This window comes from Nerophis lumbriciformis, linkage group LG14 (genome assembly GCF_033978685.3).
Source record: "Nerophis lumbriciformis linkage group LG14, RoL_Nlum_v2.1, whole genome shotgun sequence".
NCBI classification, from domain to species: domain Eukaryota; kingdom Metazoa; phylum Chordata; class Actinopteri; order Syngnathiformes; family Syngnathidae; genus Nerophis; species Nerophis lumbriciformis.
Window position 1 is genome coordinate 29878936 of NC_084561.2, and position 26186 is coordinate 29905121.

At 40.3% G+C, this 26186-nt stretch overlaps 1 protein-coding gene across 13 annotated transcripts in view; it reads left to right on the plus strand.

Moving 5' to 3' along the window:
• Positions 1–26186, plus strand: part of lrrc7 (leucine rich repeat containing 7) — a 355766-nt gene that overhangs the window by 265772 nt on the left and 63808 nt on the right. For 10 of the 13 annotated variants that reach the window (XM_061975629.2, XM_061975636.2, XM_061975630.2 and 7 more), the window contains 8 exons: positions 1799–1862; positions 2239–2313; positions 2413–2557; positions 3975–4047; positions 4207–4224; positions 25167–25296; positions 25365–25480; positions 25652–25721. In XM_061975629.2, the coding sequence (XP_061831613.2) occupies positions 1799–1862; positions 2239–2313; positions 2413–2557; positions 3975–4047; positions 4207–4224; positions 25167–25296; positions 25365–25480; positions 25652–25721 (691 nt within the window). The remainder of the gene's footprint in view (positions 1–1798; positions 1863–2238; positions 2314–2412; positions 2558–3974; positions 4048–4206; positions 4225–25166; positions 25297–25364; positions 25481–25651; positions 25722–26186) is intronic. The other 3 variants (XM_061975628.2, XM_072914690.1, XM_061975638.2) reach the window with 1 other exon arrangement.

A 26186-nucleotide genomic window follows, 5' to 3' on the forward strand; every position in this document is an offset into this window, starting at 1 on the left:
AAAAAGTTCTTAATGTTGTTGTGGTTTGCATACAAGCTTCTGCTATTAAAATTAAACATTGACAATTTGTTATCACATTTAATGTTGCTATTACATTGTTCATCTGTATAATAAAAACAATTATTACTGATGTGGGAGAAAAAATGTGTATCTGGATCTATATAATTTTCCAAATCCTGGTTTTTGTGATCTTTGTTACAGAAGTTTTTTAGTTCCGTATTTTCTTGTTCAACAATTTTTGCTGTAGTTTCAATAATCTCTCTAAGTGTAGGTGGATGCACTCCTGAATCTAGGTCTTCTTGTTTAGTCGTCCCTTGGACTATAGTAGTGTTGATGTTGAATTTAGGCGTTTGTTTTCTGTCAGAGTCCATTATCATCGTTGTTGTGGAAGCTGTCTAAACTTTAAAATTTGTCCAGGTCCTTGATGACAAGTACTCTTGCTTCTGGACTTCCATTCAGCTTGATGTAGATTTTACAGTTGGCGCTCCAAGTTCCCTGGATTTTTCCATGCTTTCCCAAGTCGCATGCTTTCTTGGCGATTCCAGCATTACGTTTTGTGAGATGCTCAGTCATGTACACATTTGTTCCCTTCAGCTTCTTTCCCTGTCTCAGCAATGCCATTTTTAATTTTCTGTTTACAAGTTTCAGAAGGACGACTGGAGTGGGTGGCGTTGTTGTTTCCTCCGTTCAGTGGGATGCATGTTTCGATGGTATTAATGTCGATTTCAATTTCCTTTTATTGCAGAAAGCTGACCACTTGTTGTTCTGCTGAGACAATATCCATTTAATCTGGTTCACCTTCATTATTCACAGCTTTTGCTTAGGATCTTGGTTTAATTTGGTGCCCTGTCACGATGATATCATTCATTCGTTTATCCTGATTTATTCGATCAATGATATTCCACAGCATGTTGTTGTCTTCTTGAAGGGTCTTCATTTGTTGCCGCATTTTATAGGAGTCCTATTTTATGTTGTTATTCTGAGTGGAATGGAACCAATACAAAGTAAATTGCAGGAAACAGAAAATATGGAACGTAACAAGCTAACCCCAAGTTATAAAGCAAAATGTAAAAAATGGCACATTCTGTATTTTCCGGACTATAAGCCATCACTTTTTTCCCAAGCTTTGAACCCTACGGCTTATAAAAAGGTGCACCTAATCTATGGATTTTTCTTGCATATCACTAAATAATGGAATAGATTAAGGAAAGAAATCACAGAGTACAAAAATGTTCCACTTTAGGAAACTGTTCAGATTAAGTGTTTACAAAGTACAAAGAAAACGAATCCTGATAAACAACTTGAACCTTATCAAAAAAGGAGAAAATCGTATCTATCTCATAAAGGATGAATAAAGACATCAATGACGTTTCTGTTTTGTTTAATCAGCCATTTTACTGCCGCGTTACAGGCACCGTTTGGAAACAATTAAGGTATGTAAATAAACATTAACCAAATCTTTCTACGTAAATATCTAATTTTAAAATCTGCGGCTTATATATGAATTGTTTTTTTGTTTTGTTTTTAAAATTTAGTGGGTGCGGCTAATATACCAGAGTGGCTAAGTCCAGAAAATATGGTATCTTTAAACTCAAATGTCTTCAAATCACACCATCCTAAGTGTCAGATTGGGATAACATACACATCATTAAAACACACATTTTAAAGTCTACTTCTGTCATTGCCAAGATTTGTCTTAATAATTCTGTATTTGAATTTAACCATTGGAAACCTTGTATCTATTGTAGACATTCACAATGTGTTGTCATAATCAGTGTTTTGCATTGTCCCATTTCAGGTCCATCCATCGACTGACACAGTTGGAGAGGTTGGATCTGGGAAGCAATGAATTCTCTGAAGTGGTGAGAATGTTTGTTTTTGTTATGTTAGCGCGGTATCGTCATCCGATAAGAGGAAGAAGTCAGTACAATCCATTTCAGGGGAAGCCTCCTCGGCGGTTTCACGTTTCAAAAGTCATTGTGCCGTATCATGAATCCTCTGGTGACCTCATCTCATTAAGGAGCGAGGCAAGCGTTCAGCTGGACCATGAAATGGGACACAGTGCTTTGAGGGAGCTGAGGGAGAGAATGCTGGATGGAAGCTGACAGGATGTTATATCAGGGTCAGACAGGAAGTGGTCTGCATGGCGGCAAGAGTCTGGCTCGATAATATACGTTCTACAGACTCAGACTCACTGGAGTAAATGTTGCTGACTTCTGTGTCCCATTTGCATACCAGCCAGAGGTGTTGGAGCAGATCCACAACCTCAAGGAGCTGTGGATGGATAACAACTCTCTACAGTCAATACCGGGGGTAATCACACCTTCACGCCTCGCACTCAAAGATGATTTCTTTGCAGTTATACATCTTATCTGTCAATTTACTGCCTCCCTTATTTCTCTTACTCTACAGTCATTAGGGAAACTTCGCCAGCTGCGCTACTTAGACCTAGCTAAGAATCGTATTGAGAATTTGGACACCGATGTTTCAGGCTGTGAGGCCTTAGAGGATCTTTTGCTATCCTCCAACATGCTTCAGCACCTCCCTGACTCTATAGGTAGGTCCTCAAATGCACAAATCTTTGTAACACACAGTACTTTTATAGGTACCTACCGAATTCAGTCTGTACTACTGGATACCGATTCTCGTCAAATCAAAAGGTGCCATATTTTGGTTGCTCATAAGCTCACGTCCGGTTGAAGACTCTGCACCAGCTCAAACACTTGGCTGGCAAACATGCATATTTATAGCAAACTGTAATTTTCAACAAAGCAATCATGTGGTCCACTTTAATGCGCTAGCTGGATGCTAATTTACATTGGCAATGTACATTGGTGTACCGTATTTTTCGGACTAAGGGGCGCATTTAAAATCCTTAAATTTTACCTAAAACATTGACAGTGCGCTTTATAACCCGGTGTGCTTAATGTACGTGTTCATTCTGGTTGTGCTAACTGACATTGAACCAATTTTATGTGGTACATCGTGCAATGATAAGTGTTACCAGTAGATGGCAGTCGCACATAAGAGATATGTGTGGACTCCAGGTTGACGCCTGTTCAATAAATGACGCTAGCACATACACCGGTAAGCAAGCAACACCAAAACTTTGATGTTTCATTGAGAATATAAAACATTACACATTACACCTCGTCTCTTTTCCTTTGAGGAAAGATCGATCATCATAATTCCGTGCTAAGAGAGCACAGCTTGTAGGTTCAATGTGCACAACTGAATCGCTTAGTTGCTCAGACAGTAATGTGTTTATAGAAGTTTAGATTGGGGTATGTTGTTTTTAACGGGGAAAGACGTATGTGTCTGGTTTTCATGCTAGCATTTAAGCTAGCGAGCTGGCACCAGTGAGTCCGCCGTGGCCCATGAGTTTATAAAAGTGCAGTTATCGGTTTTTAGATCATTTTAATTTAAAAGGGTGATACTAACCTTCGGGAGTATTGTCGCCGCCATCATTATTACTGTTTATCCTTACATACTTACAATATTGTCTTGTTTCCCCGTGAAAATTCTAAACACCGTCTCTTCGTAGTTGTAGCTCTGATCCCTGCGGTGATTTACCCCCGCCACTTCTCTTGCATGCTACTGTGATTGGATAGATTCCTAACTTGTCCCACCCATCTAAAGACAGAATTAAATATGATTGGATTTCGTCCCTGTTAATTATTTTCATCTCATTTTTATTCGTCGACTACAGTAAACTGTCAATTAATTTTGTTATTGTTTTCGTCGAAGTGCATTTGTTTTGACTCGTTATCGTCTTATTTTAGTCGGGCGAAAATAGGTCATTGACGATAACTAAGACGAAAATGTTTAGTCAACAAAATTAACACTGATATGTACACGTTTATTAATGAATAATTAAAACTAACAATCAGCAAATAAATAATTTGAAAAAATGTTTTTGGTCTAAACAAATTTAGTTTGTGTGTACTTATGTATATATTTTCAATGTTTACCAGGAATGTTAAAGAAGCTGACAACACTAAAGGTGGATGACAACCAGCTGACCTCACTACCAGGCACAATCGGGAGGTAAGAACCCTCCACTTACATGCAAGTCATTAAGGCTAATCAAAATGACATAGATATGAGTTGTTCTTTCCTTGTGTACTACTCTTCCTGTGTGTCATTGTGCTGGCTGATCATTTGGGGGGATTCTGTGTGTTGCTTGCTGCGTTGCTGTGGCATTAGCGCGAAGCCCAAGCAAGGGTGAGTAACATTAGCACATGAGTTTGTGGCCGCATGGGTGCGTTCAGAGACAAAGAGCTGTTCAGCTTTGTAACAGACACAAACACGCTGTGAGAAAACATCTTTCAGGCGTCGAGAGTTCATGCAAACTCAACTTTATTTTTGGTTTCAATGCACAAATGTTTCCATGTTATGTGTTCATTGTTTGGCCTTCTATTCTAAATTGCAATACTATTGTAAAAGATGTCAAAGAATGTCAATAGTATGTTTACATTTTTATTCACCATCACAGTTTAGGAAAACAATGTGTGAGAATGAACGTGGAAACATTTTAATTTAAATCTGATACATTTTTGCATCATTACATACCTCAATGGAGAAAAAAAATACAACACAGAAGCTTAATGCAGCACTGATATTGTTTTGGGCATTTTTAAATATTGTACTGATACAATTAGGCATATTCTTTTTCACTGTTCCCAGTCCTTTGTTTCTGAACGATCTGAAAAACAATTCTATCTTTCTGAACGAATCCATGGCTTTAGCTTCAATAAATAAACTTGTAGGTGCATTATGTCCCCTCTGATGATATCATACACACTTTAACATGTCCCTTGATTACTCCTTTTAGTAACGAGAGTGACTCCTTCAAAGTCCTTGCATTCCTGTAAATATTCTCATGCTAATTATCTCTCTTTTCCTTATGAATCTACTCCTTTTTAGGTGCTGACATCCATATTTACATGACTGTGTACGTATGAATTGTGTCAGTAAAGTTCCAGGACCGGAGTAACTGAAATCCAAACTATAAGTGTTTCCCTTCAAAATAATCCTGTTGCATTTTGTCAGCCTTCATCCCCATCACAGCCATCTTGATTGCCACGTCTTCGAAACTTGAGCTTTGGAAAAATAAATACAATTCACACAAAGGGAGGTTGCTTGGCCCATAACTGTGGGATGCTCACAATTCTCGCCTCTTTTTGGCCATTGAATGAAAGCAAACACTGCGGATCTCTTTGTAGATGTGCTGGTTGATTCTGTTAACGACAAGAACTTGCGGTGTCCCTCACATCAAAGAAAGCGACTAATTTCACCAGTACTGGAACTTTTCTGACACACTTATTATATTAGGGATGTAAATCTGACTAACTCACTATTTGGTTCTGATTCTTGGGATAATGATTCAATTGAGATTACATTTTTTGATTCCAACCAATTTGACTTAATAAAATGTTTTGATATAAAACATGAAATAAAACCTAATCAAAAACACAAGAGCTACTCTTGGCTGCTGACCTACATGCGCAGCAAGTAAGCGCAACAATAGCCTAATTGAAACACTTCCTTGTGGTCTAGATAATACATGGATATGCTTTGGTGTAAACTCTGCACACAATTCGCTCCTCAGTCACTTCTATAACCCGTTTTTTGAGTCTGTCTAAGAGATGTTTGATTCTGGAGCCAGTTCCAGATGGCAAATGAAACCACATCCCACCCTCTCCAAAAGTATCAAAATATATTTTATTGAAAATGTAAACTGCTTAAATATATATCTTGAAGTCGTCAGCATAATTTTTTTTCCGGACACGGTTGAAAATAAACTTCATTACAATTATATAGATTCACCCGGTCACACAATTAGGTGGTAAACCTGCCCACTCTCCGGTCGATTCAGAGAGTGCATAAAAAAATAGCTGTTTTTTGGCAACATTTTTGTAACTGCATGTTGCATGTCCGTGTTATTATGCGCATGCCAAGATTACATAAAATTATACTTTATCCTATTTTTTTTTGGTTTCCTCATAGCCTGAAGCAAGCTCCTCCTCGTCTGGCTGAGAGCTTGAGTTAATGTCCAAAAAAGTATGTTGTGACATCACAATGTTGCCAGGCTGCAATACTCTGTGTTTATTCCAAACTTGATGCAAGCTCACGCCAAAATGCACAGACCTTATTGTTTGATGCTTTGGTAATGTTTAACATGAGTAGCCAACATTGTTATAAGTCAGAAAAGACAAAATTCATCATACGTCTCCTTTAACAATTGATTCTTAAAAATTTTCAAATAATTAAAAAAAAATGAATCTTGAAATGTGTGAATTGGTTTAAACTCTAAATAATAAGGAATGGTTACGTGGATGTGAATTTATATTTTTAGCACCCCTATCTTATGTGTTTCAAGTGATACAGGACTGATTCTCCATTAAGGATAACTGAACCGAGTTCTTTAGCACTGATGTCATGCATGACGGTGGTCCATTTATTGGATTTTTATTTATTTATTTACAGACGTAATTTTTATATTACAGTATTGTTCGTTTTGTTAATATCAGAGTCCGTTCTGCAAAAATGAAATCCCTAAAAGCCTAGAGCTTATAGATAGGGACCCCCAGTTAAAATATTCACCATCATATAATGTACAAAATACAGTACAATACAATTCAATTCAAAATCTACCCACCCAATACCTATTTACAATTACCTAGCAACCTACCAACGGGTTTACATTTACAAAGAAGGAAGCTTTTAATCCACCCTATCAGTCTCAACATCTCATTATTTAAATTTGATAAGAAAGTTGCATTTTGAAGATTTGCGATTATCGTAACATACTAGTGTTGTCCCGATACCAATATGTTGGTAACGGTACTGGTACCAAAATGTATTTCGATTCTTTTCGGTACTTTTCGATACTTTTCTAAAAAAAAAAAAAGGGGACCACAAAATATTGCATTATTGGCTTTATTTTAACAAAAAATGTTACGGTACATTAAACATATGTTTCTTATTGCAGTTTTGTCCTTAAATAAAATAATGACCTTACTAGTAGGGATGATGTTCGTTAAGAAATTATCGATGTCAATGCCATTATCAAATCCTCTTATCGAACCAATTCCTTATCGAATCTCTTATCGAATCCATTTAGGTTGTTGTGTGTGCACCTTGTGTGTACACTGAGTTCCAAAAGCCGTAGATGTTATGTGACTGGGCCGGCATGCTGTTTATATGGAGGAAAAGCGTACGTGACTGAGGACAGCATGCGGACGTTAAAGGGTGAAGGTTTCAGGTGAGAGAAGACGCTAAAGGCACGCCCCCAGGGAGCATATAGTGCTGCTATGTGCGTTGTAAATGAAAAAATTGCCGACAAACACATCACCAACATGGACGAGGTGCCGCTCACTTTTGACATCCCGGTGAAGCACACTGTGGAGAAGAAGGGTACCAGCATGGTAGCGAATCGATACGCACAACGGGGCAAGAGAAGTCGGCTTTTACTGTTGTGCTAGCTTGCTATGCTAATGGACAGAAACTGCCACCTATGGTGATTTTCAAGGGGAAGACGCTGCCGAAAGAAAAGTTTCCACCTGGAGTCATCATTAAGGCATGACGAAGGAACTCCAACCGCTGGACATGGGTGTAAACAGGACGTTCAAAGTGAAGTTGTGAGCGTCATGGGAGCGATGGATGACAGACGAACACAGCTTCACGAAAACTGGGAGGCAGCGTTGGGCGAGTTACGGCACAATTTGTGAATGGATCGTGGATGCTTGAGCTAACGTGTCTGCTTGCTGTGTTGTTCGAGCTTTCGCAAAAGCCGGCATCTTTTCCGAGGAGCCCCATGGCAACGAGACTGACTTTGAAAATGACGAGAGGGAATCTGGCGTGTTTGATGAAGAACTTGCCCAGCTGTTCATTTCGGAAACAGAAGATGAGGACTTTGATGGATTTGTGGATGAGGATTGATCAAAAATAATGTGAGTACATTGATAAATACTTCAATAAAGTACAAACCCCGTTTCCATATGAGTTGGGAAATTGTGTTAGATGTAAATATAAACGGAATACAATGATTTGCAAATAATTTTCAACCCATATTCAATTGAATGCACTACAAAGACAAGATATTTGATGTTCAAACTCATAAACTTTATTTTTTTGATGTTGATGTAACACGTGGCTTGGCATTGTCTTGCTGAAATGAGCAGGGGCGTCCATGGTAACGTTGCTTGGATGGCAACATATGTTGCTCCAAAACCTGTATGTACCTTTCAGCATTAATGGCGCCTTCACAGATGTGTAAGTTACCCATGTCTTGGGCACTAATACACCCCCATACCATCACAGATGCTGGCTTTTCAACTTTGCGCCTATAACAATCCGGATGGTTATTTTCCTCTTTGGTCCGGAGGACACAACGTCCACAGTTTCCAAAAACAATTTGAAATGTGGACTCGTCAGACCACAGAACACTTTTCCACTTTGTATCAGTCCGTCTTAAATGAGCTCAGGCCCAGCGAAGCCGACAGCGTTTCTGGGTGTTGTTGATAAACGGTTTTCGCCTTGTATAGGAGATTTAACTTGCACTTTCAGATGTAGCGACCAACTGTAGTTACTGACAGTGGGTTTCTGAAGTGTTCCTGAGCCCATGTGGTGATATCCTTTACACACTGATGTCGCTTGTTGATGCAGTACAGCCTGAGGGATCGAAGGTCACAGGCTTAGCTGCTTACGTGCAGTGATTTCTCCAGATTCTCTGAACCCTTTGATGATATTACGGACCGTAGATGGTGAAATCCCTAAATTCCTTGCAATAGCTGGTTGACAAAGGTTTTTCTTAAACTGTTCAACAATTTGCTCATGCATTTGTTGACAAAGTGGTGACCCTCGCCCCATCCTTGTTTGTGAATGACTGAGCATTTCATGGGATCTACTTTTATACCCAATCATGGCACCCACCTGTTTCCAATTAGCCTGTTCACCTGTGGGATGTTCCAAATAAGTGTTTGGTGAGCATTCCTCAACTTTATCAGTATTTATTGCCACCTTTCCCAACTTCTTTGTCACGTGTTGCTGGCATCAAATTCTAAAGTTAATGATTATTTGCAAAAAAAAAAAGTTTATCAGTTTGAACATGAAATATGTTGTCTTTGTAGCATATTCAACTGAATATGGGTTGAAAATGATTTGCAAATCATTGTATTCCGTTTATATTTACATCTAACACAATTTCCCAACTCATATGGAAATGGTGTTTGTACAACCGAACTCAGCTTTGCTCCTGCTGCCTTTTTAAAACAGCGTCCATGCATGCTAGCATATATTTTAAGCTAGCGTATGTTTCAAGCTAGCGTATGTTTAACCATGCCTGCGCCCAAAAATACGCTGTGCCTTGTTTATGCGTTAAATACAGAAATAGCACCCGTAACTGACACGGCGCCTTTTAATACGGTGCGCCCTATGGTCTCGAAAATACGGTATAGTGGCTTCGATAACGGGAACCGGTTCTCAAAAAGGGATTTGAATAAATGGAATTGGTTCTTTTCTTATCGAAGCATCGGGAGAACCGGTTTTCGAACATCATCCCTACTTACTAGACAACTTGTTTTTTACTAGTAAATAAGCAAACAAAGGCTCCTAATTTAGCTGCTGACATATGCAGTAACATATTGTGTCATTTATCATTCTATTATTTTGTCAATATTATGAGGGACAAGCTGTAAAAATGGATTATTAATCCACTTGTTTATTTACTGTTAATATCTACTTGCTTTCTCTTTCAACATGTTCTATCTACACTTCTGTTAAAATGTAATAATCACTTATTCTTCTGTTGTTTGATACTTTACATTAGTTTTGGATGATACCACAAATGTGGGTATAAATCCGATACCATGTAGTTACAGGATCAAACATTGGTCATATTCAAAGTCCTCATGTGTCCAGGGACATATTTCCTGAGTTTATAAACATGATATAAATTTAAAAAAGGTAAGAAGATTTTGTGATACTAAAAAATATCGATGTAATCATAGTAGTATAGACTCGATAGGCTCCTGTACAAGTGTAGATCCACCCATGGCATTTGTTTACATTCATGATTACCGCTAATGACGCCGGTGAGCTACCGTGTGTAGTGAAGCATGTTTAGCTATTCCTTGTCCTGCAGGGATGATACTTGTAAGAAACATACTTTAAATGTCGCCATGGAGGCGAGGATTAGTGATTTAGAAGTAGCTAAAACACTGCCGACGGACGTTAGCCGCGAGCTAGTTAGCCAAGTCTTAAAGCACCTTTTCCTGAGGGTGTTTCAGTGTTATATCTTCACCTTTATCTTTTGTTTTTAAGCCAAAATGCGTCTGTGAAAGTCTCTATATGCGGGTAGGGTTCTCCTGAGGCCAATGGATCTTCTCGAGCTCTGGTAGCAGGTTTGAACAAGTCTTTTATTTTAATATACACTCGTGTGCAGGACTTTTCAGTCTCGTGTGCTCGTGGTCGGTTGTTCTTTCTGTCGTCGGGTGTGCGCGCTCTGCTCTCATCCACCCTCGTCGCTCATGACCGCGGCCCCCGCGCCTACTCCTCCCCTCCGTATGAGAGCGGGAGAGGAAGTCAGCCACAGCCATCTGCGCCCCCGGTCTGTGGATCATTCGGAAGTTGTTGGGCTGTAAAGCTAGATACCAACGGGTGATCCGCGCGCTGGCATCCTTCATGCGGTGGAGCCACTGGAGGGGTTTGTGGTCCCAACAGAGGCTGAAAGAACGCCCCAGCAGGTAATACCAGAGGGCCCCGACCGCCCACCGGATGGCAAGGCACTCCCTCTCCACCGTGCTGTACCTCGCCTCCCGGTCCGAGAGCTTTCGGACTGATGTATAATATGGGGCGGTCGACGCCCCCCACCCTTTGGGACAAAACTGCCCCCAGCCCTCCGCCCAACGCGTCCGCCTGCAAGCAGAATGGGATGGAAAAGTCAGGCATGTGCAGGACCGGCTCCTCGCAGAGGGCCGTTTTCACCCTCTCGAACACCTGCTGGCACTGCTCCGTCCACCGGACCAGATCTGGAGCACCCTTTCGGGTGAGGTCAAGACGAACAGAAGTGTCACGAATTGGTACAATCCTTCCGGAGTGGAGAATGCCGTTTTTTCCTTGGACTTTGGCGACAATAGAATCTGCCAGTAGCCCTTGGTCAAATCCAGTGTCGTGAAAAAACGAGCAGTGCCCAGTTGATCCAGGAACTCGTCGACCCGGGGCACCGGGTAGGCGTCTAATCTAATCTTCACCCATGCTCTCTGCCTCAAAGCCCCGGGTTGAACCAGGTTCTGGTGGATCATGGACTGCTCACAGCCCGAATCCACCATCGCCCGGTGTGTACTCCCTTATACCCCAGTACGTCTCTCCCGGGCCGGGGGAGGGCGCCGGAAGGCCGGCAATCCGGATCACCTGCCCCACTTCCATGAGCGGGCATTCCCTCCGCACGTGACCGGGATGCCCGCACCTCCAGCACGCCTGCCCAGGTGTTCGAGGGGCCGTCTGCGGGGGAAGCCCAGTATCAGCAGGGACCGGAGCCTGTGGGGCAGAAGAAAAAAGAGAGATATTCCTCCGGGCCCGGAGGGCCGGCGACGCAGCCTCCGTTGGTACGGGAGCCGTTGGTACCTGCGAGACAGTAGCAGAATTGTCAAACGTGCGCGGTGGGCGCTCGGCTGCATCCGCGGTCCTCTCCTCCCTCCACGCTTCGCGATGCACCGCCAGGTGGTCTTCTGCCAGTGTCACCGCCGCTGCCAGGTCCCGCGGGCGATGGTAGCGGACCCAGGCCGACGTCCGCGCCGGGATCGCCTCCAGGAATTGCTCCAGAACGACCAGCTCCACCACCTGGCCATCGCTGTCCCCCGGCTGCAGCCAGCGCGTCGCCGCGTCTCGCAGCTGCTGCCCCAGCACGAACGGGCGGTCCTCCCGTCGCAGGCGCAGCGCCCGGAACCGGCGTCAGTGGTCCTTCGCGGTGCACCCGGTCCGGTCCAGCACCGCCCGCCTCAGGTCCGGGAAGCGCATGCAGGAGGCTGCCAGTATGATAAGCGGCGGTAGGCTAAGCGCCGCCAGCGGCGGCAACAGTCGCACGCCCCATTCTTCCTCGGACCATCCGCACGCCGCCGCCGTGGCCTCAAAGATGTTGAGGAACGCCTGGGGATCTTCTGCCTTCGTCATCCGCTGCACGGAGACGGCCGCTGATGTCGGCGGCCCCGCTCCGACCCGCTTCGCCAGCGATTGCAGTATTTGACTCTGCTGGGCTACCTGGAGTCGGAACGCCTCTAGTTGGTGCTGGCTCGCCGCTGTTACCTCCGCCAGTACTTGCCCTAGCGCCGTCAGTGGGTTGGTTGCAGACATTTTGGTCCTCAGGACTGTTGGGCGCCAGATGTGAAAGTCTCTCTATGCAGGTAGGGTTCTTCTGAGGCCAATGGATCTTCTCGAGCCCGGGTAGCAGGTTTGAACAAGTCTTTTATTTTCATATACACTCGTGTGCAGAACATTTCAGTCTTGTGTGCTCGTGCTCGGTTGTTCTTTCTGTCGTCGGGTGTGCGCACTCTGCTATCATCCGTCCTCCTCGCTCATGGCCGCGGCCCCTGCTGATAAAGGGGATAGGTGATTAGATAATTATCCCCAGCTGGGCAATCTACTCACCTGTCAGCTGGGCTTCGAAGCCGGGCCATACACACTCCATTCCGGCAGGAGGCGCGCCAACCACGCCCCCCTCCACAGCGTCCATTCTCCCTTTTCTGTCTACATACCGTGTCTGCTTGAACATGCTCCTCTGCTCGTAAACTAGCAATGACACGACGTGATAACGACAGGGAGGGGGTTACTTTTTAGAGGCGGTATAGTACCAAATATGATTAATTAGTATCGCAGTGCTATACTATTACCGGTATACCGTACAACCCTATAACATACATACAAGAATCAAGACCAAAAATATGCAACCAATGTGAAATTGTCAGCCATGTGTTGTATGCTAAATATACTAAGCATAACGTAGCAATAAACTTTGCTTAAAACGCTTTTTAAAAATGTTCAAAGAAGTGTTTTGATTATGGGAAATAGTGGTCACTGGAATGAGATGGCAAAGTCCAGAATTTAATCCATATGCCAGTTTATAAACATAATATACATTTTTTTTAAACGAAAGAAGATGTTATGATGCCAAAAAATATCGACGTAATCGTAGTAGTAGCGACGAGATATGCTACTGTACTTGGTATCATTACAGTGAATGTTAGGTGTAGCTCCACCAAGGGCGTTTGTTTACATTTTGATGCCGGTGAGCTGTAGCTCACCGGCATCAAAATGTGTAGTGAAGCATGTTTAGCTATTCCTCGTCCTGCAGGGATGATACTTGTGAGAAACTCACTTTATTTGTCGGCATGGAGGCGAGGATTAGTGATTTAGAAGTAGCTAAAACACTGCCGACTGGGGCTGGACTTTAGCCGCTAGCTAGCTAGCCATGTCTTAAAGCACTAGGGGTTTGGGAAAAAAATCGATTCGAATTCAAATCGCGATTCTCACGTTGTACGATTCAGTATCGATTCTCATTTTTCAAAAATAGATTTTTATTTTTATTTTTATTATTATTGTTTTTATTTTATTTTTTTTATTTTTTATTAATCAATCCAACAAAATAATACAAAGCAATACCATAACAATGCAATCCAATTCCAAAACCAAACCCGACCCAGCAACACTCAGAACTGCTATAAACAGAGCAATTGAGAGGAGACACAAACACGACACAGAACAAACCAAAAGTAGTGAAACAAAAATGATTATTATCAACAACAGTATCAATTTTAGTAACAATTTCAACATAGCAGTGATTAAAAATCCCTCATTGACATTATCATTAGACATTTATAAAAAAATTAGAATAAAAAAAAAAGAACAATAGTGTCACAGTGGCTTATACTTGCTTCCCATCTCATAAGCTTGACAACCCACTGTGTCCAATATTTTCACAAATATAAAATAAGTCATATTTTTGGTTCATTTAATAGTTAAAACAAATTTACATTATTGCAATCAGTTGATAAAACATTGTCCTTTACAATTATAAAAGCTTTTTAAAAAAAATCTACTACTCTGCTTGCATGTCAGCAGACTGGCGTAGATCCTGCTGAAATCCTATGTATTGAATGAATAGAGAATTGTTTTGAATCGGAAAAATATCGTTTTTGAATTGAGAATCGCGTTGTATCGAAAAAATCGATTTATAATCGAATCGTGACCCCAAGAATCGATATTGAATCGAATCGTGGGACACCCAAAGATTCATAGTCCTATAAAGCACCTCTTCCTGAGGGCGTTTCAGTGTTATAACTTCAACTTTATTGTTAGTTTTTAAGCCAAAATGATTCCGTTCTCCCTTTGCGGTCTACACACTGTGTCTGTTTATAAGTAATCCGTGATTGTGCACTGCGGAACATGCTCGTCTGCTCATAAACTAGCAATGACACGACGACAGGGGTGCGGGGGGTTGGCAGACCGGTACTTTTCAGAAGCAGTATAGTACCGAATATGATTCATTAGTATCGCCGTACTATACTAATACCGGTATACCGTACAACCCTTATTTTAACCAATTATCTACTTTGACGATTTCACTATTGACAAGTTTGAAAGCTTTCTGAATGTGACATGGTGTGATAAAAATAAATTAGTGTCATCGGCACAAAAATACTTTGTAAAGAATAATTGATGACTTCACAAAGTCTTTAATGTATAATACAAAAAGAAGTAGTCCCAATATGGAGCCTTGTGGAACTCCACATGTTATAATTTGCTGTTATTTATTTGCACATATTGCACCCTATCAAATAAATAAGTTCTGAACCAGATGATTCCTCTGAAACCATAATTGCATGATGGCCATAATTGCATAATTTGATGTCGTTGTGGCTTGTGCAGCCCTTTGAGATACTTGTGATTAAGGGCTGTATAAATAAACTTTGATTGATTGATAATAGTGCAATTTATCCCAATAGCATTTCAAAATCAATGGTTTAGATAACTAGGAAAACACACATTCCACATTCACCATTATCAACAGTGTCATTGATTTTTTTCAATGAGATCAAGGATTGCCACTCAGCTGATATTGTTCTTCCTGAAGCCATATTGGGATGGGATGAGTTTATTTCGTTTATCCAAGTAGCCGCTACGTCTATTGTATCCAACTCTCTCAAGTACCTCTGAGAATGTTGGTAAAATTGATATATAGAATGATATATATATCATTTTAAGTATCACTCCAAGGAGCCGAGAGAGATTCATACAATAGACAAACGGATCTGCAATTTCAATTTGACAATTTTACCACACACATCATCCACACCGGCAATATGGGAACTCTTCAGGTTCTTATTTTTTATAACTTCTGATGTATTAGTTAGTAGGTGCAAGAAAAATTAGTTTATATAGGTACTTTGAAGTAATGTTGGTATACTGTTCCCTTTAGTGGGGTTAAGTTTTTCGAAAGAGTTTCACCTATTGACCCCAAGTTAGTATTAAAACTGGTGACAATATCAACATTATTGGGATCATAATGTTCCTTTTGTTTGATTTTGGTGTCAGGAAGGACAGTGACTTTGTTTACACAGGCTGAGCACATTATTTAATACTGAATTCCAGCAATGCTTTTGATGGCCATAAGAAGCCTTAATACGATTAATACGATAGTTTGCTTACTTTTTCATATTACACAAGTAAGTTTATTTTTAAAATTGGTGTACTTTTTTATTTTCATCAGTTGGACTTTTTACGTAGCATTTATAGAGCTTATGTTTCTTATTGATTGACTTCATTATACCTTTAGTGAGCCATTCATTTTGCATTTATGTATCGTTTTTTTTGTAATATGTTTTAGTATCGTAGCATTCATTATAGGCTTATTGCGGACTTATACAGCTATAGATAGAATCCCACTTTTTGTGCCTAAGGTTTTCAGATAATCTATTTAAGTATTTTCCTGATAATACTTTCCTTTTGGAAGTACGTTTTCAAGGTTGATTCCCAGACTTTGTTTTAAGATCGATGAAGAGAATAATTGGAAGTGTTGCATCTCACACGCCCTGCGTCAATGCTTTACTATGCAAGCATAGTAAAGCATTTTTTTAACATTAGCATAGTGACTTAATATAGTGATAAACATAGAACACTTTCAAAGACAACCAGAACATTCATTATGGTAGCAGACATTTTATTTCTGTTTAATTCAATATCAGCTTCATCAAGCAAACATTTACTCATGTAGCAGAAGTATATTAAAAATTAAATGCAGTTTCCATTCACTGTTACAGATAGTAATATAAGTTCAGATCAGTTCAATTTGTTATATTCCGGACATACATACAATTGTGTACAAACGAAGGTTGACAGTTTTAATTTCAACAAGTCCGAAAAGGAGTAGGAAGAAGCAAAGCTTAAATCCCACCCCTTCTCAACATAACAACAATTCTCAGAGCAATATAAATCTGATTGCTCTAATTGAATTTGCTTTATTTACATGTGCTGTATATATAACTTACTTACATTGACTCTTCTGCTCCTTTAAAATGGGAATATTCAACTAAATTTCCATAGTTTCATCAAGCTAATGCCTGGGGGCCGGATTTCTTAATTTACTATTAGTCTTAGTTCGTATATTCCCAGTGTCTTCAACAGTGGACATTTGATGTTGGTCTATTTATTCGGCTGAATAGCCCAAATGATAAAAAAAAAAGAGAGGCCCTAGAATGGAACGTGAGGAGCACCACTAGTATAACTAAAAAAGTTGAACAAATGACTTCTGACTGCATCTGAAGTAAACAAATTACAGCAACATCGTAGTTAAATAAATCATATTACAAAAAAATGTTTTCCTGCTAAAAAGGGGAGGACATAAAGGGGTGCCTTGAGGAACACCTTCGTTATGTAAATCAAAAGTTTGGACACCAGTGTTTTATGTTTGCTAGCAAGGTTAAAATGTCAATGCAAGGTTCTGCCAATGTCTTTACAGTGCTTCGAGTTCCTCTATTAACAGGAGCACTGGTGTGTTTTTAGGAAGTTGCTGCAAAAATGTTTGTCCCCTAAGTTTTGAACTGAACCTGCGGGGCCGGTACGGGGTCATTCCTGGGTCAGATTTGGCCTCCGGGCCGCCAGGTGAATAGTACTGCGGTAAAAAAAACACTAGTTTAGATCATTGTACAAGCCATAGGAGATATATACAAGAGCTATATTGCCAAAAGTATTTGGCCACCCATCAAAATAATCAGAATCAGGTGTCCTAATCACTTGGCCCAGGCACAGGTGTATAAAATCAAGCACTTAGGCATGGAGACTGTTTCTACAAACATTTGTGAAAGAATGGGCCACGCTCAATGATTTTGTGAGTCGTGAAATTTCCTCGCACCTAAATATTCCAAAGTCAACTGTCGGCTTTATTATAAGAAAATGGAAGAGTTTGGGAACAACAGCAACTCAGCCACGTAAACTGACAGAGCGGTGTCAGCGGATGCTGAAGCGCATAGTGCAAAGAGGTCGCTGACTTTCTGCATAGTCAGTTGCTAGAGAGCTCCAAACTTCATGTGACCTTCTAATTATCCCACGTACAGTACGCAGAGAGCTTCATGGAATGGATTTCCATGGCCGATCAGCTGCATCTAAGCCTTACATCACCAAGTCCAATGCAAAGCGTCGGATGCAGTGCTGTAAAGCACGTCGCCACTGGACTCCTGAGCAGTGGAGACGCCTTCTCTGGAGTAAAGAATCACGCTTTTTCCATCTGGCAATCTGGTGAGGGACGAGTCTGGATTTGGAGGTTGCCAGGAGAACGGTACATTTCGGACTGCATTGTGCCTAGTGTAAAATTTGGTGGAGGAGGAATCATGGTGTGGGATTGTTTTTCAGGAGTTGGGCTTGGCCCTTTAGTTCCAGTGAAAGAAACTTTGAATGCTCCAGGATACCAAAACATTTTGGACAATTCCATGTTCCCAACCTTGTGGGAACAGTTTGGAGCGGGCCGATTCCTCTTCCAACATGACTGTGCACCAGTGCACAAAGTATGGTCCATAAAGACATGGATGACAGTCTGTTGTGTATGAACTTGACTGGCCTGGACAGAGTCCTGACCTGAACCCGACCAACAACAGTGTGTGACCTCACCAATGCACTTTTGGAAGAATGGTCGAACATTCCTATAAACACACTCCGCAACCTTGTGGACAGCCTTCCCAAAAGAGTTGAAGCTGTAATAGCTGCAAAAGGTGGACCGACATCTATTGAACCCTATGGGTTAGGAATGGAATGGCACTTCAAGTTCATATGTGAGTCAAGGCAGGTGGCCAAATACTTTTGGCAATATAGTGTATATACAAGAGCAAATAAACATCTATTTTTGAAGAGACCCCGCCTTCTGCCCGAATGCAGCTGGGATAGGCTCCAGCACCCCCACGGTAGAAAATGGATGGATTTTTAATGAGATTCTGTAGCACCTTAAACAACGAGACAAAAAAAAGATTGCAAGGCTTGCCTACTTCAATATGACACCTGGCACTGCTTTAAGGATTCTTGTGCTGGGCTGCTAAGACGTCTAAATAAAGGATAAGAAACTCCCAACCTCTTCTCTCTCCAATTCCTCCAACCGTATGGTGGCCCATATGGTCCAAGCTGGTGGCAACAATAAAGGCCGACTTTTGTAATGTTAACCATGACAGTAAATTGTTGTCTCATTAGCATTAGTCTTCTGTTAGCCAGCAATCGTAGACAAGGAGGTCAAAAGGCTCTGCCATTATGTTACTATGAATATGGTTAGCACCATGTTTAAAAATGGTGTGAAGAAGGGGGGGGGGGGGGGGGGGGGGGGACACATTAGATTGTGTCATAATGCATACGTGACTCTGGAACAGCAGATGCATCGTTAATTAAAAAACGTACTGCATATTCAATGTGGTCCATTATTACAGTTCCTGAAACAAAGCCTTAAAGTAGTGGTGCCTATTTGGACCCCAAAGTTAGATAAATTTTTTTATTGGCCCTTGCCATATTCTAAAAATAAAATACATATTTTTTTAGATATCTAATTAAATATTACATTGTTTTGCTTTGTCTTCTATGGCAAAACGTATTTTTTTATTTGTTCAGATAGTTGAGCTAGCATATATTGACCTACAGTTGTCCCTTGTTTATCATGGCCAATTGGTTCCAGGCTTGATAAATGAATGTTCGCGAAATAGGATTATTATTAATAAATCAAATATTTTCATAGTTAGTGCATAACAAACTGTTTCCGACCTTTCAAATATATATTTTTAACATGAATAGAGCCATCTAAACATGAAATAACACCCATATAATCACCTTTACACCTGTTTCACCCAATATGGTAGCATTGTGTGTCTCACCAATAGCGCAGAGGATCCTCCAAGCTTCATTGCTATGGCTGTCACCCGGCCACTAAAACACGGCCACAACATGAAATACATTTGTCACAACCAGGGACGGCGTGGCGCAGTGGAAGAATGGCCGTGCGCGACCCGAGGGTCCCTGGTTCAATCCCCACCTAGTACCAACCTCGTCATGTCCGTTGTGTCCTGAGCAAGACACTTCACCCTTGCTCCTGATGGGTGCTGGTTAGCGCCTTGCATGGCAGCTCCCTCCATCAGTGTGTGAATGTGTGTGTGAATGGGTAAATGTGGAAGTAGTGTCAAAGCGCTTTGAGTACCTTGAAGGTAGAAAAGCGCTATACAAGTACAACCCATTTATCATTTATTTATTTATCCTGGGTAAATACTCTAAGTTACAACTGGGCTTACATGTGCTGAAACCACGGCCGTTGGTCAACTTGACAGTCGCAGCTACGATCACTAACTTTGTTGTTAGCATTGCTTGTCTGCGTTGTCATTCCGCATCGCTCAGGTCAAAGCAGCTGTTTATAGACTGAAGTGCTGCAGTACGTCCTGCTGTTGTTTTTTTGTCATTTCTCGTGTCAAAGTCTCACTAAGGTGTAGATCTGTTACTGATGAGGCAAACATTTAAGATGAAGTCTATCCAAAAGTTGTTCCGTCAAAATATGGTCAATTTGATTGTCGCGGTGAAGATACAGTCGTGTCAAAATGAGCCGCTGTGTTGTCAGCATTGTCACCCTAAAAGGGGAACTGCACTTTTTTTCACAATCATTATGAGAGACAAGAACACACGTCTTTTTTTTTTTTTTTTACGATTTTAATGATGATTAAAAAACGCTTGGAAGATGTGGCTAATAGGAGTCACCGTTGTCGCCTTCAAAGCCCTGTAAAACAACTTCAAAACCCTTCATTAATGATTTGCGTACACATTGCAAGTTTATATATAATGTAGTAACATACATTTTTATAACAATATGTAGTATGTACAATATTTATCGTATTTTGATCATTTTAATAATTTCCGGGACTCATTTCTTTAGTGGATTGATTTCTGTTTCCATAGCAGCACACGTCTGACTTCTGACAACATGTTCCTACTTCCGGAATCAAACACAAGTGTGTAACAGACAACGAAGACAACTATTTTTGGACAAATTAGGATTTACAACCTAATACATTTGAAGGTAAACATACTGCTGCTTATAGAAGCCAGCACGAAGAAAGAGTGAGACTTGTCAAACTCATTTTAACTTAGGGGCCGCATGGAAGAAAATCTGTGCAAATGCGGGCTGGACTATTAAAATCATGGCATTAAAACTAAAAAATAAAGACAACTTCATATTGTTTACTTTGTCTTACTTTGGCCAAAAATAAAACAAACATTCTGAAAATATTCCAATAAAAATATAGAGAAAAATACAGGCAGCGGTAAATTTAGATGCATGAAGGAAATAAGAAAGTTCATTATTGTTTATAACTGAATATATTTACATATGCATAAAAATGTGTTTTCTTTTGTATTATTATTTTAATGAATTAGGTAACGTTTATGACAACCTTTTCCCAAAACCCAATATAGAATGCGAGATATAACAGGATAATGCATACATTTATCATTTGTTTTCAAAAAGGTTACAAAAATGTGGGACCCCAAAAATGTATTGTGGGACCCCCATTTTTATGTCTTGAAAATTCCTAGCGCCAACACTGATGGAGTATTCCAAAAACAGCAGCAGGCGGCTGTGGCCTGCGGGCTGGTTCTAATACTAATCAAATATCATCCCGGGGGCCAAAGAAAAATTAATTCGCGGGCCGGATTTTGCCCGCGGGCCTTGACTTTGACACCCCTGCTGTAGAGAGAGGGAAAAGCGAATTTGACGCTATAAAAATGGAACTTGGAGCCAAGTTAGTTCGACATTATTGGCGGGCTTACCCAAAACACGAAACATCAGGAAACATCCCGGGCCAGCTGGACCAGATGAACTACTGTCCATCGAGTGAGTCACGATCGATCATGATACACGCAGCATGCCATGCGTGTTAGTACAACTACAGTACATACGCTGTCTGGCTCGCTCAGCTGTGTACAAGCAAAACATGAAATGTGGGTTAATACTTTACAGATACTGAAAATTGATTGTTCATGTTTTTCAGTCAGTACAAATTGGTGTCATATCGCAGTGTTATGCGTTACAAACTCAAACGCGTTTCGTGCTGACGAAGAAGGGAGCTTATCTCTTTACGTAGTAGCTTTTACGACAAATACTGTAGCATGGCGATGTGTTACTACGCTAGAAAAAGAGTTATTCAGTGTTCGCTCTTACAATAATAATGTCGCTACAGTTTGGTTAATATACAGATTATGGAAAGTAAAATCAGCATTGTTGACAGTTTTTGAATGCATTTTTAAAGTGATTTAGAGATCAAATCGATTGCTCCCATTATCTGCATTGTTAGCCACCTAGAACGAGCCGATTTGTATATGTTAGAAAGCGGAGGGGGGGGGGGGGATTTGTCTTCTTGTCTCTTATAATGATTGTGAACGATAAGCAACATTTTAAAAAAGTGCAGTTCGCATTTCACCCCTGATATTATGAAGTTCTAAATAACTGAAATAGTTTGTACATGTAACATTGACCATGACATATATGGCCAAATCCTATACAGTACATAATATATCATGCGCCGAAACAGCCACGTTTAGCAAATCAGTCGTCAATATTGACAACCACTTGTTCCGTTTTTCTGTATACAAGTAGTGCATGGAGAAACAAATACCTGTTCCCAATTAGCCTGTTCACCTGTGGTATGTTCCAAATAAGTGTTTGATGAGCATTCCTTAACTTTTTCAGTCTTTTTTGCCACTTGTGCCAGCTTTTTTGAAACATGTTACAGGCATCAAATTTCAAATGAGCTCATATTTGCAAAAAATAACTAAGTTTTCCAGTTCGAACGTTAAGTATCTTGTCTTGCAGTCTATTGAATGAATGAATGAATGAATGAAATAAGTTTATTTTGGTCATATAATCAACCATCAACCATTTTGTGTGACCAGTTTAACAGTACAGATTAGACATATTAACAATCATACACATTTACACACAAAAGGAAAAGAAAAGAAAAAGAATGACCAAAAAAGGAATAGGCTGAAGCCAAAGCTTATATTTGCCTTTCTTATACATTCACTGAACATTAGATTGCCTGGAACATCAACGTTAAAAAAAAAAATCAATGGGATGAAAGTAATTGTTACTATATTTTATAATTTTCAATTATTTCACCTTTCAAGGTTTTCTTAAACCTTAACAAAGAACTACATGTCTTCAGCTCATCACTGAGCTTGTTCCACCATTTAACTCCTAAAACTGAATTATATTTGTATTTTATATTCGTTCTTACTTTACCTATTTCAAAAATCAATATCCCCGTAAAATATAGTTTGCTCCTCTTAATTTAAATAACCTAAGAATACAAGCTGGAAGGCTGTTGTTCTTTACTCGAAACATAATTTCCATTGTTTTTAAAAACACAATATTTGAAATTTTTAACACATTAGAACTTATAAATGATGGATTGATATGTTCATAGTAGCACGCTTTGTGTATTATTCTAATGACCATATTTTGAAGTTTAATTATTGGGTCTATGTTTGTTCTATAAACATTTTCCCAAACTTCAACACAATATGTTAATTATGGAAAAATAAAATAATAATATAACATATGCAGACATTTCTTATTCAGCATGTGTCTTACTTTATACAGAATAGCAATGGATTTGGATATTTTTCCCTTTTATACATTCAATATGCGGTTTCCTACATAATTTATGATCAATTATTATTCCCAAGAATTTAGTTTCATATACTCTATCAATTTCCACTTGATTCAATTTTAATTTTGCTTCACAATTTGTCCTTGCGCCCTGCAATGAGGTGGCGACTTGTCCAGGGTGTACCCCGCCTTCCGCCCGATTGTAGCTGAGATAGGCTCCAGCGCCCCCCGCGACCCCGAAGGGAATAAGCGGTAGAAAATGGATAGATGGAATTTGTCCTTGCACCACTAAAAAACATAAATTTAGTTTTCTTATCATTTAATGATAACTTATTAATATCAAACCATTTTTTTTAGCTGAATCAACTCAACCTCTATTATCCTCAACACTTTCTTCAAGTCTTCTCCTGAACAATATACATTTGTATCATCTGCAAACATAGTACATTTCAATTTATTAGATACTGAACAAATATCATTTAAATAAAGTATAAATAACTTAGGTCCCAATACCAATATTCAATTGAATATAGGTTGAAAAGGATTACCAAATCATTGTATTCTGTTTTTATTTATGATTTACACGAGTCAACTTCACTGGTTTTGCGGTTTGTATATTGTAGTCTGTCGACCCATAAAACTCACACTATCAATGCGAAAACAGAAGTCCCACTTGGTGAAGATGTTCATTGATTGCTAAAACATATACAATAGAAAACGAGACAACCTTTTCCTGGGTGGATCTCGCATGAGAGGAAGGGGGAGGTTAATCATTTTGCAATGCTGCCTGCAAAAAATTATGGAAAGCGCCACTCTACATAGCAACTGACGCTGTGGGCAAAGTGGGAATTGCCACAAAACACATTTTAAGATATTTAACACTCTTGCCATATGGCGGCTAAAGTGAATAGTGCAACCCCTCAATTCGTCACGTTTCATGTGTCAGGTAAACTCCGACAAATAGGGCCATATGAATCCCCTCCTCCTGTACTTATACTACTTATGCCATGTAGGCTCTGTGTACAACGACAACCTGCTGCTCAAATTGAATTGCCCCTTCAGGGATTAATAAAGTTGTTTGAAAAATTTGAATAATACAGGCCCAAAATATTTAGAATAAAAATCCGCAATGTAGTGAAGCCGGGATATTTGAAGCATGATGGAGCATTTTTTTATTTTTTATTTATGTATTTATTTGACAGGGACAGTACAATTAAACATTGCTACCCACAGGTAGCCGGTGTCAAAGTACTTAGGACTTCTAGCCAAAGGCTAATTTGCAACCCTTGTTCCTGGTTAGGCTTTTAAAAAAAAGTTGAAAAAAAGTGTAAAACACATACAAAAGACAAGTACAAAAATAAAAACACGTTGAAAACAATTGGCCCCATTTGTCCATACTATACCCAGTTCTAGTGCTCACACTTCTGATTTTCCTTAAGCCAATTTTTCAGTTTTGTTTAGAAAAGTTTAATGTCCGACTGTGACTGGCAAAGGACAACTATATATCGGATTGGTTTTAGCATCTAAATGTACAAAGTGGCCCCTGCATCCTTGGAAAACATTTGGACAGCCCTCCCTTTGAGAGACTAAAATGGTCCAAAAAATACTGTTGAACCGCCTTCAGCTTTGATCACAGCAATGTCATGACATCGTTCCTACAAGCTTCTGCAATATCACATTTATTTCTATCAGAGCTACAAGATTTTGCATTGATGACAGTGGATTTGGATCACGTTCGGCAGTCTCCCGATTGTCCTTCCATTTTTTAATAATGGACAGTCGCCGTATGTTGTACAGCCAAATATTTGACCCTTCTTTTTTCCCACGATCACAGGATGTGTCTTTGGACATGTTTCACAAAGCAGAAGATCAGTTAGGATTAAACGACACAACACAGTAGGGACTCTCAGAGTGTGCTCCTGCAGAATGATTTGCTTTATTTCTTTGCCATTTTCTCTGTGTCTCCCTGTTTCTCGCCATGTCTTCCACCCAGTCTCAGCTTGCTGGAGGAACTGGACTGTAGCTGTAACGAGCTGGAGTCCCTGCCTCCAACCATTGGCTACTTGCACAGTCTGAGGACCTTTGCGGCTGATGAAAACTTTCTGGTAGAACTTCCCCGAGAGGTGACCTTATTAACCTCCTTAGTGCCGTAATGTTGCATGACCTGATGGGGCTATTTACGTGTGTTTAGATCGGTAACTGTAAGAATGTGACGGTGATGTCGCTGCGCTCCAACAAACTGGAGTTCCTTCCCGATGAGATCGGACAGATGACCAAACTACGGGTCCTAAACCTTAGTGATAACAGGTACACACACACTCCTTCAGGAAACTTTTATCAATGATTTTTCAGTTGCTCTTAATGGCTGCAGTTGCTGTGGCAACAAGAGTTGCTATGGTTACGTGCTCTGCGGGCTGTACAGTACGTGGGCACAGGAAACATCTTACTCTCCCATTCGTGCTCGTCTCTCATTGTCAGGTTAAAGAATCTACCGTTCACCTTTACCAAGCTGAAGGACCTGGCAGCTCTCTGGCTTTCTGACAATCAGGTAACTCTCCTTTCTCCCACACAGAACATTACAGCCAACAAACCTGCCACAAATATGGCACATTTTGTTGAACTAAACAAACTTGCAGGTCCGGGCTCTCAGGTTTTCCCAGATTGGGGGTCAACAACCCGCAGCTCTTTAGCTCCGCCCTAGGCCTTGTGGCTCCCTGGAGTTTTTCAAAAATGGAAAAAGATGGGAGAAGTTTTAATAATGTTTCTTTAAGAGGACAAACATGACACAAACCTTCCTAATTGTTAAAAAGCCCACAAACATGCTTCACTGATGAGAGTATTTGTCGAGCGCCGTTTTGTCCTACTAATTTTGGCGGTCTTTAAACTCACCGTAGTTTGTTTACATGTACAACTTTCTCCGTCGCTGCCACAGAAAGACGTGTTTTATGCCACTCCTTCTTTGTCTCATTTTGTCCACCAAACGTTTTATGCTGTGCGTGAATGCACAAAGGTG